We start from the raw sequence: 15,927 nt of genomic DNA on the forward strand, positions 1-15,927 counted from the left end.
TGTCACTGTTTGCAGATACATAGAAAATCCTAAAGACATTACCAGAAAACTACTACAGCTCACCAATGAATTTGGTAAATTTGCAGGCTACAAAATTAACACACAGAAATCTGTTGCATTTCTATACACTAATAATGAAAGATCAGAAAGAGAAATTCAAGAAACAATCCCATTTAACATTGCATCAAAAAGAATAAAATACCTAGGAATAAACCTGCCTAAGGAGACAAAAGACTGGCACTCCGAAAACTATAAGATGCTGATGAAAGAAATCACAGATGACACGAACAGATGGAAAGATATACCATGTTCTTGGATTGGAAGAATCAATATTGTCAAAATGACTATACTTCTACAGATTCAATGCAATTCTTATCAAATTACCAATGTCATCTTTCACAGAACTAGAACAAAAAATGTTAAAATTTGTATGGAGACACAAAAGACCCCGAAAAGCCAAAGCAATCTTGAGAAAGAAAAATGGAGCTGGAGGAATCAGGCTCCCTGACTTCAGACTATACTAAAAAGCTATAGTAATCAAAACAGTATGGTACTGGCACAAAAGTAAACTATAGATCAATGGAACAGGATAGAAAGCCCAGAAATAAACCCATGCATCTATGGTCAATGAATCTATGAGAAAGGAGGCAAGACAATACAATGGTGGAAAGACATTCTCTTCAACAAATGGTGTTGGGAAAGCTGGACAGCTACATGTAAAAAAAATGAAATTAGATCATTCTTTAACACTATACACAAAAATAAGCTCAAAATGTTTTAAAGACCTAAATGTAAGACTGGACACTATAAAAGTCCTAGAGGAAAACATAGGCAGGACACTCTCTGACATAAATCGCAGCAATATATTTTCCAATCTGTCTCCCTGAAAAATGGAAATAAGAACAAAAATAAACAAATGGCACCTAATTAAACTCAAAAGCTTTTGCACAGCAAAGGAAACCATAACCAAAACGAAAAGACAACCCACAGTGTGGGAGAAAATACTTGCAAATGATGTGACTGACAAGGGATTAGCCTCCAAAATCTATAAACAGCCCATGTGGCTTAATATCATCAAAACAAACAACCCAATCAAAAAATGGGCAGAAGACCTAAGCAGACATTTTTCCAAGGAAGACATACGAATGGCCAAGAGGCACATGAAAAAATGTTCAGCATCACTAATGATTAGAGAAATGCAAATCAAAACTAGTGAGATATCACCTCACACCAGTCAAAATGGCTATCATCAAAAATCCACGAACAATAAATGCTGGAGAAGGCGTGGAGAGAAGGGAACCCTCCTACACTGCTGGTGGGAATGTAAAATGGTACAGCCACTATAGAGAACATTATGGAGGTTCCTTAAAAAACTAAAAACAGAGCTAACATATGACACTGCAATCCCACTCCTGAGCATATATCTGGAGAAAAACATGGTCGGAAAGGATACATGCACCCCAATGTTCATTGCAGTACTGTTTACAATAGCCAAGACATGGAAGCAACCTACATGTCCATCGACAGAGGAACGGATAAAGAAGATGTGACACATATATACAATGGAATATTACTCAGTCATAAAAAAGAATGAAATAATGTCATTTGCAGCAACATGGATGGACATAGAGATTGTCATACTGAGTGAAGTAAGTCAGAAAAAGAAAGAGAAATATCTTGTGATATTGCTTATTTGTGGAAACTAAAAAGAAATGATACAAATGAACATATTTACAAAAGAGAAACAGACTCATAGACTAAGAGAATGAACTTATGGTTACAGGGGAGAAGGGTGGAGGGAAGTTATAGTTAAGGGGTTTGGGATTGACATGTACACACTACTATATTTAAAGCACAGAGAACTCTGCTCAATGTTATGTGGCAGCCTGGATGGGAGGGGAGTCTGGGGGAGAATGGATACATGTACTTGTAGGGTTAAGTTGCTTTGCTGTGCACCTGAAACTATCACAACATTGTTAATCGGTTATAATCCAATATAAAATAAAAAGTTAAAAAAAAAGTAAAATTTGAGATTATTCTTCCTTAGCTTAATGCATGCTTAAATGTTTCTCTGTCTTATTAGTCAAAATGTTAATTCTTTCTACTTCCTAGATGTATACACCATCACAAAAAAGAAATTAAAAATTTTCCTGATGATATAGGAAAACACACCTCATCACTAGTGGTTTTGTCTTTTAGGTGAAGGGTTATTTTTATTTTCATTTTTACCTTATAACAGTCTCCTCCAGGCATGATTTCCTGAATATATACCAAGGGACCTTCATTCCGGTTAATTCCTCCTAGGATCTTCAGACCAAGGCCTGTCTCCTTGGTAACTGTAATCATCTGAAAGGCAGGATCCCTAAGATAAAGTAAAGTAGCATGCACAGGTTAGCCTAGAGATGGGTACCTACTTTTTCTTTAAACTGTTTGGTAAATCAAATTCTTAGAACTAGACAACTCAGAATACTCAGTACACACTAGCAATGACATTTTAAAAAGTATGATCACACAAAAGCAATCAAATGAATTTTCTTAGCTCTAATTTTAGTTTTTCTATAAAACAGCCAAACAGTACAAGAAATTACTGCAATAATGCTTATTTCTTTGGAGTAGAAAATACTTTAAAAATATTATTTAAACAACTTTAAAGATTTATTAAAGGTGACTGAAGAGACTTAGTTTTAACTGATTATTTTGACTACACTGAAGGATTCCAAAACAAAATATTTTAATGAATTAGGTAAGTGACTTTAAAAGACATGTTTTTGGCCACTTAAAGCAAAATAAATATGACCTTCATTTGAATCTCAAAAAAATGCAGTTTATCTTTTCAATTTAGAAAGAGTATTTTCCTGGTACAAATCATTTGCTCCAGCTGCAATTTCTGCCAGACATAAAAGTGATGCCATTAGAAAAGAAGGAACTGTTAAAAGAATTCTGCAAAAGGTACTCTCCCCCCTTCACCTCAGTTGTTTCTAAACACTGGTCAGAGCAGACACTTTTACTGGTCCAAGAGAACTTGAATAAAGCATGAAATGAAGCTCAGGGCCGTCTGCTTACTTATGGTGTAGTGGGTGTTGTGCTAAGCAATATACATACATTAGGCCGTTCAACTAATATTTATAAAATCCCTATGATGATTACCCTCATTTTTCTAAAAGAACCCAAATCTGGGCAGGTTAACTTGGTGGCCCAAGGTTACGAAGCTGGAGAACAACAATGTGAGGGCAGTCTGTCTAACTCCAGAGACAAAGTATGGTCTAAGGTCTACTACACTGGTGCATTAAAGCCATTGTTGAATATAGGACTTCCAGCTGTCTTCAAACGTGCCAAAACACAGAAACCGCTCTTTAAAAAGAGTTACTTCATAACTTACATATGATTATAGCTTTAAAAAAATTTTCTTAACTTCTGCCATAGAAGTTCTGACTATATCTTTAAGAAGACTTGTATTCAAAAGTTAAATCATAAAAAAGTAGAATGAAAGAAATTAAAAATTTTTTAAAAACTTACAAAACTCCTTGTTTTTGAATATTTTGCCCTTTATATAGCACATCCTTTAGGGTTGCATTATATTGAATTCAGCTCTAGGGTTGGAGGGCCTATCTGGGGATACTAGGGTAATAGTCAATTAGCTAGGAAAAAAAGGCAGAAAATGTTCTACAGTCAGATTTCAGAACCTCAGTCCATTCTTGACAGGAGATTTAGACTGCAAGGACATAAAGGGGTGAAGCCTAGAAAAGGGCAAGATGAAGAAAGGGGACAAAGGTCCTCATTAAGCACCTCCAATAACCTCTTAAACCCTCTAAATGTCAATTTCCTTCAATGGGGACACACACGATCTCCAGCATATGTTATTTCAGTAAGGGATCCCTCCTTTTCTAATCCCAACACACAGTATCTATTATTAACACAGAAGTGTATTTACTTGCTAGGACCTTACTTTAAAATTCCCTCATTGTTAAGAATTTATATTACTTCCTTTTTTTTTTTTTTTTTGTCTATTAAAAATAGTTCTGCTGGGCTTCCCAGGTGGCGCAGTGGTTGAGAGTCCGCCGGCCGATGCAGGAGACACGGGTTCGTGCCCCAATCCGGGAAGATCCCATATGCCACGGAGCGGCTAGGCCCGTGAGCCATGGCCGCTGAGCCTGTGCGTCCGGAGCCTGTGCTCCGCAACGGGAGAGGCCACAACAGTGAGAGGCCCGCGTACCACACACACACAAAAAAAACACAAAACAAAACAAAACAAACAAAAAAAACCAGGCAGAGACACTGCTTTTCACCTATCAGATCAACGTAAATTTAGAACTTTCACAATATAAGACAAGGCTTTAGGAAAGAGGTACTCTTTTACATTGTTGGTGGTAATGCAAAATGGCATAACCCCTAAAGAGGGGATTTGGTAGTCTCTAACTTTACCTTCTGATCCAACAATCCCCTTTCTAGGAACCTTTCCCAAAGATACTCTGGCAAGAAATACAAATGACTTGTATACTAGGTTTGTCATTTGGCATAATTTGTGATGACCAAAAATAGCAAACAATTCAAATGTCCATCAATAAGGTACTGGATGAATAAACTATGGTATATTAAGAACAGAATACTATACAGTTACAACAAGGTACAAGGAAGATCTTTATAAATTGATATGAAGTGATCACCAGGATATAATTTTAAGTTAAAAAAAAGTCTGGTCAAAACACTATATATAATATGCTACCTTTTTGTTAAGAATGCACTGGCAAGTGGAGCCTGGGAGCTGAATCCTGGGTGTTTTGGAACATTTTGCCTTGGTCATATGCTACTTCCTCATGAACTTGATTTTGCCCTAAGTAGTTGGATAAAACTCTGTGCTGTCACACAGAGTAAAACTGTTCAACATCAATGCATGGAGCTCTGTAGACAGAGCTCTTCACCTACCAACAGCTGGGCCTGGCTTATATCTCTATGAGACTGGAGCTTTCCACTGCTCCCAGAAGGAGGCATCAGAGAAAGATACCTTCAGTTTAACTAACCTGACACCCTTCTGCAGGGAAGATCTTCAAACCTGAGTCAAAGGGCTGGTGAACACTTGTTTACTATGTAAGCAAGAGTAGAAGAATGTCTATACAGTGGAACTATATACAGAATAAATAATAACTGAGAAAAAATATAATTATATACACACATATATATATCACATGCATATATATTTATATGGATATGTATTTGCTTATGCAAAAAGAAACACTGAAAAAGAACTAAGAATAAAGATAGCTATTTATAGGAGGAATGAAGGCACAGAGTGAAAGACAAGACTGAAAGCAGGACTTCTCCAAATATACCTTGTTATATGTGTGTTACATGTTTGCAAAACGGCCAATTCTTCTCGTCTCTGTCTGCATGCCCCCAGGAATGTGACTTTACTGTTCCTTCCATTAAAAAGTAAAGTCTGTAACTCTAGACCTTGAATTTGGACTTAGTTATCTAAATTGCTTTAGCCAATGGTGCATAAGCAAATGTGAGGAAAACAGACATTTGAAAAACACTTGTGTTTTGTTGCTGGGAACCATTCTACCACCACGTGAAAAAGTCTGAGCTAGCTGCCTGGAAGATGAGACGCCAAGTTGAAAGAGACTTCAGCTATCCAGCCTTCCTAGATGAGGCCCCAGAACATGTCAATGAGGCCACCCTACGTGATCTGGTGCAGCCCAGAAGAACTGTTCACAGAATCATGAGGAAGAATAAATGCTTGCTTGTTTTAAGGTATTTTGAGCTGGTTTGTTAGTCAGCAAATGTTAATCTTAACATTGTTATTTTTATACTGGAATTATAAAATATTTTAGGTATTTAAAAAATCAGATCAAATTTTTAAAAAGCAGTCTATATAAATAATTCTAAAAGAGAATGCATAATTGTCCTTTACCCTGATTTACACAGAAAGCTCTGATCAACCTTTTCATTACCACTATCTTAGACCACAGATAGGTAGCTATATAAAACTTTCCACCAAATGTTCATTAATATTCTACATATTTTAAACTATGATAGTTCAAAACATATTAAATTTAATTTAGCAATTACTTTTCAAGTAGACCAGATGATACTACAGCAGATGTATTTTTATTCATGGTTTCACCACTACTGTAGCCTTGGATTTAACAGCTGTATAAATGAAGATCTTGACGAAGAGTCTATAAATTCTTCTTTTCCTAAGATTGGAGAAGTAGAAAATAAACTGTCATGTCTTAGAACAGTCAAATTTGATTTTAACTGTGCATAAAAACATTACATATACTTGGCATGTAAACAACATGTGCCTGTGTATAGATGATAGACATATTTTATATATATTGAGCTATGGCATTTTAGTCATTGCTGATAATATCTGAGAAATGTAAAGGCAGTTCTGTAGATAGAAAGCTAGATAGAGCTATAGGACTATATCTATATCATTATTAATATCTATAGCTATATAAAAATCTGTATATTCTAGCAGAAGTGAAGAATACAGTTAAGCTTTAGGTAACTATTATAGCTTCCACCGTTACTAAGCTTAAAAAACACATAATAATAAAAGACTGAGGAAAATGTCTCTTGTGAGCACAAGGCTAGGAATTTTACAGTCAGAATGTCTGCAAAATAATTATACAATACACTTTGAAGAAAACACAAATTCCTACTGTCTCACCAACTATCTTGAGGGACTTCCTGCAGATCCTATATTACTCTGACTCATATTACTCCATGAGCTTCTTAAATACTTTCCTATAAAAAGAAAAAAATATTATTTTAATGTCTCATATAGCTCCACTGTGAAAATTATAGAGAACAGTGCAGTTTCATTTAATTTAAAAACTGTATTTGAACAGATTTACCACTTCTGTATAAGAAACATAAAGTATAGAAACCTGAAGTTGAAAAAGACCTTAGGATCATTTAGCACAGCTCTCTTATTAAAGCAATGAGTAGCTAGATTCAGAGAGATTGTGTACTTTCCCTATACAAATGAGAAATAGTCAATGGTTTTTTTCCCAACTAGAACTCAGGCTTCAGAGCCCACAGCATGGAACTTGACATCAGACAGACTGCATTCCAATTTGAGCTTCTAGGCTTCTCCAAGCATCAGTTTCTTCAAAGGTACAGTAGGTAGTAGTGATGGTTTTACAAATGGATACACATGTCAAAACTCACCAAGCTGTCTCACTATAAATATGTGCTCTTTGTTATAAATCAATTATACCCTAGTAAAGTTAATTTTTTTAAAAAAATCCAATTTTCAGTTAAAAATGGCAGCTTGACCTTGGCATGTATCTTCTTTTCCTCCAAGAGCCCACTAATATAAGAGTAAAGGGTTACAAACAGTATAAACTCATAATGTTAGAGAAAAAATGAAAGAAGAGCCATGAGATGAAAAGTTTCAATAAATTTCTGGAAGACAAAAAATAGATGGTAGGACAATAATTGATAAAGGAGGCCTGAAGAAGCTGAAAGCTAGGGAAAGGCTTTGTAAACACTTTTAAGTTTGAGCACACATATAGAAAATGGTAATACTTGTATGGTGTACTGGGGTAAACAGAGGTGGCATGCTATACCTCTAAGAAGCTGAGGGGCAATCGCTAACTCAGCACACCATAACTGATTCATGGCAAAATTCTGGCCTAAAAAACAGCTAGAGATGTTGAGGAACGTATCTTGTAGAATCCCAGAGAGGTTGGGGACTCAGGAACCCAAAGTACTAGGGACAGTGAAACTGAGGTGGAGAACTAAAATCAAGGGGATTATCCCATCTCTTCTCCAACTACTTATGTGAGAGAAATCCTAGATTCTTCTGTCAATAAATTAAATGGACTCTGAAGAAAGAGCCGACAACCTTCTGGGATCCTAACACAGAATTGTATCACTGGTCTGGGTGTTAAAAACCTGCTTCAACTTTCACAGCCCCTGTGGTAGCAAGCAACAGAAACAGTGGGAGCACACAGATCAACAGTAGCAGGGAAATGAAGCCACCAAGCGCTGTCAGCAGCAAGAGTCTGATGGCCAGGAAGCAAGAAGGTTACTCAGTACCCGATGGGGGAAGGAGGGGAAACTTGAGGGAAGAGCTTACAATCCTAGGGCTTGACAGAGTAATGACTCAGAGTCAAGAGCTGCTGCAGTGGTCCACAAGACTAATGCAGTGGTAGAAGAGAGTTCAATTCTAAAAGTAAGTTTTTATAAGTTCATTATAGACTGCTTTAATAATATAGCAGAATGGAGCAGATTCCCAAACCTTCAGTGAGGAAGTTTTGATATAACAATAATAATAGCAACTACCATCTATTGGCACCATGTGTCACACACTGTGCTAAGTATTTCAAGTGTATTTATCTTATTTAATATCATGAAAAATTCATTAGCTTTAAGTAAAAAAAAGCTGAGTTCAAATGGCAATACCGCTATATGCTAGCCATACAGCCTTAGAAGAGTTACCTAACCTCCTGGCATCTCTTCATATTAAGGTAGGAATAATAACACCTAGCTAAAAAGGTTGCCATGAGGATTAAGGGAGATGTAAAAAACTGGGCTGTCTTCACAGTGTTACCAAAGTGAATAAGATCCCCATGCAGTAGTGATTTGTCTTAGCTGGGCACTGGGTCCCCAGGTCATGGAACATATCCAAGTATAATGGATATGTCATTGTTAAATTCTATAATAGATTCCATATAGTGTCATTTAATTTTTTTTCTACTTCAAACTATTAAAATGAAATTTCAGTTTTTAAATTATTTCATTCACCTAACATACCTGTCATTGTCCTAAGTGCTAGAGGTGAGATAAAAAGAAAAGAGTCTCTCCCCAGAGACAGTCAAATAAACAGACATCAGGAGTGTGCTAAGTGCTCTGACTGGTATTCGCAGGGTGCTGGGGGCATGGAGGAAGGCCATCTAACCCAGAATGGAGGAGTCGTCATGAAACAGCAACACAGCCAGGCATCATACTAGAGGATTTTATCCTCAGAGGAGCCCCAAAAGGCAGGTAATATTAACCCATTTTACATAAGAGAAAATCAGTTAATGGAGAAGCTATGTGACTTGCTCATGGCCACAGTGCTAAACAGTTATAAAGTGGAATTTGAATCCAGTTCTGCCTGGCTTCAAACACAAGCTTTTTCTGCTACAGGACACTGGAAAATTAATTTATGTGGAAAAATGTCATCCTCCAACAAAGTAGGATAAGAGAGTGTTAATTAATGCTGTCTCTCTTCTATGAAGATGATACTTTTTTTTTTTTTTTTTTTGGCTGTGTCATGCAGCATGCAGGATCTTAGCGCCCCAACCAGGGATTGAACCCGTGCCCCCTGCAGTGGAAGCATAGAGACTTAACCACTGGACCGCCAGGGAAGTCCCTATGAAGATGATACTACTGATTAAACTTCTTTACAATAATGAAATGGGTTTAATCTTATCCATTCAAACATCAGCCTTTTTTTTTCCTCTCCACATGAACAAGGTATCCATTATCATATCCTTAAAAATCATAAAATGCCTTTTCCTTCCCTCTCCTTTGCTTGTTTCCTAGTCCTTCCTTTATACAAGCGAGCAAGGTCCTCAATTGATAGGAGTTCTAGTAATGTTACACATCCACCCCAATCCCCCAACTTCACAGTATTAATGAATGACACAAAGAAAATATTCTATTCTTTTACTAAAAATACGACTATTCAAGGAAAATATTTTGTTTTTCTAGGTTGCTGACTCATAGGGGAAAAGGTTTGGTCAGCAAAAACAGAGACAGTGGAACACTGGGGGAAAATATTTTGTTTTATAAGCTGACTCTATTCTGGAAAACTTAAATTAGAGCTTTACTTTGATACACAACTCTCTTATGACTGCATTAGAAGTTTTCATTCCATACAATTAAAAATCTCACCAGATAAAAATCTGCCTATCATGCACATGATGTCTGAATAACAGACTTAATAATTTATGTTCTCAGAGACACGACATTCAGTATTTTCTAAAACTAGTTATTTTTACCAGACCAAAAATAGAGAATATAAAAGGGAAAGGGATAAAAACATCTGACAGAAATGATGGTAAGTGTTAACTTGATTAAACTATAATAATGCCATATGAAACATTATATTTTTAAAATTTAAATAATAGTTAATCCATTCCAATGTGGTTATATATTATGGATGCATATCTCTGTCCTATCCAGCTCCACACCATTTCCACACTTAGGTACCTACTGTTTTAGTTTCTTGTGAATCCTTTCAGTTCTTTTATATACAAATAAACAAATATAAATAAATATTCTGATTCCTTTACATTTTTTTGATGCAGAAAGTAGCTACAATCAGGCACAAAGCACCCAGCTGTTCAGGTTGTACACTGTACAATCCTGAGGGTTTGTATGGGTCATACAGACTCTGATGTGAACAGGTACTCTGGAGTGTGTGGTAGCCCTGCATACTATATGCACTACTGTGCAACCTGTTTCTTTTTTTCTTTAACTTAATATATAACTTGGAATTCTTTTCATATTTTTACATAGCATACTAATTTATTTTCACAGCTGTATAGTATTCCATTTTATGGATGGACCATATTTATTTATTCCCTTATTGATAGATATTTAAATTGTTTCACTTTTTTTGCTATTGCTATAATGAAATCTTTATATATAGGTCACATTACACATGTACAAATCTATCTGTAAGATAAATTTACAAAAATCAGAGTTTATACACACTTGCTATTTTGACAGAAAATGCCAAACTGCTCTCCATCAGGGTTGTACTATTTACAATTCCATCAATAATAGTGCCTCCAACAATAATAGTGCCTGGTATTCCAAATCCTCACCAACGTGGTATACTACATTACTTGGATTTTGACAGTCATATTGATGAAAATGGTATCTTAATGTAGTCTGAGTGAGGCTGAGCATTTTTTTTATGCTTTCAGAACCTTTTATGTGAACTGTGTTTTCCTATCTTTTGCCAATTTTCCTATTCATTGTTAGCTTTTTACTGTCTATTTTCTAGTTCTTAAATCCTAGGGAGATTATTCCTCTGTCTGCACTAAGGATTGTAAGTATATCTTCCTCCTTTTGTTCTTAGATTTCTTTTTTTTGGTTATGCAAAAGTTTGTGGCTAAATTTATCTTTTCTTTTATGATTTTTGGTTTAAGTCAAATGAAAGTCCTTGCCGACTCCACAAAGTTACAAAGAACTCTCATATTTTCTTACAGTTTCATTCTAAAATCTTTGATCCATTTGGAAACCACCTACAGTATAAGGTATAGATCCAACTCTTATTTTCTCCCCCAAGAAGATCACTCAGTTGTCTTAACCACATTTATTAAATGTGATTTGAGATGCAACCTTTATCATACACCAGATCTCGTAAGTACTTGGGTCTACTACTGTACTTTTTTATTCTGGCCCATTTGTTATTCTACGTATTTATGTACCAACACTATTTTATTTTAATCATAGACGCTCTATAATATGTTTTCATATCTGGTAAGGAGAATACCCCCCTCACTGCTCTTTTTCATCCAAGTTTCCTGGCTATTTTTGGTTATTTTTACACATTAACATCTAAATCTCCTTGTTTTTTTTAAAAAAAGCTAATTGTTGGGAATCACGTTAAATTTGCAAATTGATTGAGGAAGCTCTGGTATCTATCTTTTTGATTTTTCCTGTCACAGTACTTGGTATATCTTTCCTTTTGTTCAAGTCTTCTTTTGTGACCTTCTGCAGTGTTCTAAAGTGTCTTCATATGGGTCTTGCACATTTCTTATTTATTTAATTCCTAGGCATTTTGACATTTTTTCTATTAACTTAATGCCTTTTAAAACACCTATTATTTTGAAAGGATAAAAACTGTTTTGGGCAAACTTAGTAAAATCTTCTAGAAAACAATCTCTTTCACCCCAAATTCTATCACATGATTTAATGTCTTTATTTTTTAATGTTACTAGTAAACTAGTTGAAGGAAAAACAGGCCCAATTCATATATTACATTTTAGTTGAAAATTGTGTAACTGCAATATGTTCGTTTATATCCAAGTGCATCTTATTTAACACTTCAATACATATACACATACTCACAGCTTATAGACAATTAATTAATTAGAAGACTTACTGAGTTATCATTACAAAGATTAAAATAATAACTCTAGAATAGACTCATAAGAGCTTTATAAGCAAGAACCTAATTCTCATCTTCCCTTGACAAAGTATTTTTATTTATTTATTTATTTTTATTATTATTATTTTTTTTTGCGGTACGCGGGCCTCTCACTGTTGTGGCCTCTCCCGTTGCGGAGCACAGGCTCCAGATGCGCAGGCTCAGCGGCCATGGCTCACGGGCCCAGCCGCTCGGCGGCATGTGGGATCTTCCCGGACCGGGGCACGAACCCGTGTCCTCTGCATCAGCAGGCGGACTCTCAACCACTGCGCCACCAGGGAAGCCCGACAAAGTATTTTTATATCTAATTCAAAGTTCTTAACAAGCTATGTTGCCAAGGAACTCTAGTGTCTTTTAGTTGTTCCTCTAAAGTGAAATGGTAAACAGAAGAGACAAAGGACAGGTGTTGTAACAGTGGAGGAGAGATTTATTGGCTTAATACTAAACCCGAACAGTCTCTCCCCTCTCCCTCCTCTTCCACCTCCTCCATCATCATCATCATCATCATCATCATCATCATCATCATTCCCATCATCATCTTAAAAAGCACATGAGAAAGGTGCTTTGTCAGAAGCTATCGAGTCATATACATCTAAATGTCTTTGAAGACTCACCAGATTATTTCAATCAAGTGACTGGGGAACTTTAGTTCATTACTGAGTGTGACAGCTTATGCTTATGTCATTAGAAAGGGGAAAAAAAAAGAAAAAAAGGAGAACAAGGAGGCTTTTTCTTAGGAAACAGTGAAATTTTACATTAAGGTCATTTTAAGGGAGAAGGAGGGCTACCCAATAAGTTATCTGTCTGAATTCTGTGACTGACAAATTAGAAATGCCTCCTTTTTATAAATTCACTGGAACTAATATTAAAAATGTCAATATCGCTTATTGTAAAGTTAGACCTATAGATTCAGTATTATACTTGAAGAAACACACATATAAGAAAATGACAGTGTTTAGGAACTGTGACAACTTGTACACCTATGACAGCAGAAATTCTTCAGGACAGCATTAGCTATTTATATAATCCTACGGTTGCTTAAGAACATTGGCAAAAATCAGGTATGACTCCCTTCCCTGGGCTAGACTTTAACTGATCTTTTAAAATGGCATGAAAGTTTCAGGAAATCAAGATATAAAAAATCGGCCAAAGAGTTATTTTACTATCTTCTTGATTCTGTACCCAAAGGCAATATTCCCCCTGGTGGTACATTTTTTTCTTGGATTTTCAAGAATCTAAGCAGGTCAGGAATGCTACTCATTTGTCTTGGAGGTGGATGAATAGCATCTGCTTGTAACCCACAGCACAACCCAGTGGGAAACAACGGAAAACTGCTTCAAAGAAGGAGTCCTGGGCTTCTTCTTCTTTTTTTTTTTTTTTTTTCTGGGCGTCTTGAAAGATCTTCATCAGACCAACAGCTCACTGCTCTCACAAGTTTCCTTAGACTACCTGACTGCCTTCTGCTTGCCAATCACTGGCTCAGTACAATCATGTTCACGCACTGTGCTAAATGCTTATGATATTATGCCAAAAAAGACAAGGCCTCTGCTTTTATGGCATCTACATGCTAGCGCTGGGAGAAAAATAACAAAAACGGAAACAACGTGAACTAGATTTCAGATACTGAAAGGTGATATGATCATATGTGACTGGACAAAGGAGAGCTAATTTAGACTGGGTACTAGAGTTCCATCTAAGATCCAAATAATAGGTCAGCCAGGAGAAAAACTGAGGGAAAAAAACTGAGGTACCAAGTATTCCAGGCAGAGAACATCTCAAGGCAGCAAAAAATTTGGGATGTTTACAGAACAAAATAAGTGTGACTGGAGCATGACGAATGGGGAGAGAGAGGAGATGAAGTTAGAGAGAAGTAGGCAGGGTCTAGAGTACTTAGAGTCTTAGGCGTCATGTAAGAAATAAGAATTTTTGCTTGATCTTATTTCGTACAACCTGACTGTTCTCAGGAGATCTGAATTTGCCTTTTGCCTTATCTCTTTAACTTCTGCTTATTCTAGGTAGGCTGACTATACCCTAGCCTGAATTATGCCAGAATGTCAGTCAGTTCATTTGGGATATAATCAATTGGGGGAAGGGGGCAGTACAAAATGAAAATGCGAAGCCCTTTGTTAAAAAAAAAAATATTAACAATTTCAAGAAAGTGACAGCAGAGGATTAAACCAAGTACAGGGTCCAACTAAGTGAGCAAGGCCTGTGTGACTGACTGCACAGGTCACATACCGATGAAGCTGGCCCTGATCTTGATAAATGTTACTTGAAAAAAATAAATGCCTTCTACTGATAAATAATTTCTGTTTTCATTTCACCTTATCTGTCAATCACATAAACTTATTCAAGATTTTTTAAATGGAGTAGCCTCTCAAACATGTGGTTTAAAGGAAGCTGCCAGGCTATATGGGAAAAGAATCAAAAAAAGAGTGGATATATGTATATGTGTATGTATAACAGATTCTCTTTGCTGTACACCTGAAACTAACACAACATTGTAAATCAACTACACTCCAATAAAAATTAAATCTGCAAATATTTCCACATTTTTAAAGTGGATTCTACATGATGATAATTTAATATAAACAATTACTTTTTTGTTTTCATATCAAAAAAAAATAAAGGAAGCTGCACAGAAATAAAAAAAACTAGGATATCAAGACTTACTGCAGCAACTTCATGCCATTATTGTGTACTAATTGGAAAACAGTAATTATCCAGTCTATTCTCAGGCAAACTACAATTCATTTGTTCTTACTATTTACTCAAATGTATTACTCTTCCTCTTTTAGGTAGAAGGAAAGCACTGCAATAAATACCTACCAAATAAACAGTTGTTAGTACTGTTGGAATAATTGTTAGGTACTTCAAATTGCCAAACGGATCTAAATGGCTTTATTAGGCAGCCAGCTAAGAAATACAGCTCAGTGGCTAACATATTAAGATTTACATTGCAATGTCCTTAACTTATGCATCAAAAATACTAAAAAAATGTAATTATAAACCAATTTTTTTTTATTTTTGGCCACACTGTGCGGCTTGCAAGATCTTAGTTCCAAGATTGGGGATAGAACCCATGCCACCTGCAGTGGAAGCACTGAGTCCTAACCACTGGACCACCAGGGAACTCCCAGAAACCAAATTTTAAAAACAATACGTCTTTATAATCCTTAAGTCAGAAAGCCTGAAAACCAATAATCAGATAAGAAAACATTGTGACTATCATGTTTTTTTCCCATTTTTCCTTCTTTTTCCACCTGCACCCATTTCACTCACCTCCATCCCCCAAAATGGTTTGTATGAAAAATAACAACGTATTTTACCTACTATGTAAAATTGAACATGATCATAGCTAACTAGATGACTAGATGACTAACTAGAACAACTAGAACCTTGTTCACAAGGTTCAATTATTTACTGCTAAAAATGATATTACAAATAAAAGATGCTGAGTCTGAAACGTCAGTCCAGCCCCTGATGTTTTAAGTTTGTAATCAACATCTCTACTTGCAGGACAGGGTTGTACTAGCGTTGCCTGAGTTGCTCCCATTCCATTCATGGTAGAACCCATTACTTAGCATTAGTTACCATAATGATTTATGCAACATCACAAGCACACTCAGAGTCACAAGAACTGCAGCCAACACTGCTCTATTGCTATCGAGATTACTGTACCTTGGAAAAGAGTAATTTCATTTGCAATTATACAACAAAATAAAAGTACAAAACAAAGACATTATTAGTGACATATTTATGCTGCT

At 36.0% G+C, this 15,927-nt stretch overlaps 1 protein-coding gene across 3 annotated transcripts in view; it reads right to left on the bottom strand.

The window, feature by feature from the left end:
* The window catches only part of STXBP4 (syntaxin binding protein 4), a 180,548-nt gene that overhangs the window by 162,204 nt on the left and 2,417 nt on the right, over nucleotides 1-15,927 (bottom strand). For 2 of the 3 annotated variants that reach the window (XM_082861200.1, XM_082861202.1), the window contains exons 1-3: nucleotides 6,674-6,736; nucleotides 6,067-6,194; nucleotides 2,230-2,362 (exon numbers count right to left, since the gene is read on the bottom strand). In XM_082861200.1, the coding sequence (XP_082717326.1) occupies nucleotides 2,230-2,362; nucleotides 6,067-6,113 (180 nt within the window). In that variant the 5' untranslated portion in view covers nucleotides 6,114-6,194; nucleotides 6,674-6,736. Of the gene's footprint in view, nucleotides 1-2,229; nucleotides 2,363-6,066; nucleotides 6,195-6,673; nucleotides 6,737-15,927 lie in introns of those variants that run through there. The other variant, XM_082861201.1, reaches the window with a different exon arrangement.

This window comes from Leucopleurus acutus (assembly GCF_964270905.1).
Source record: "Leucopleurus acutus genome assembly, chromosome: 19".
Taxonomy (NCBI): Eukaryota; Metazoa; Chordata; class Mammalia; order Artiodactyla; family Delphinidae; genus Leucopleurus; species Leucopleurus acutus.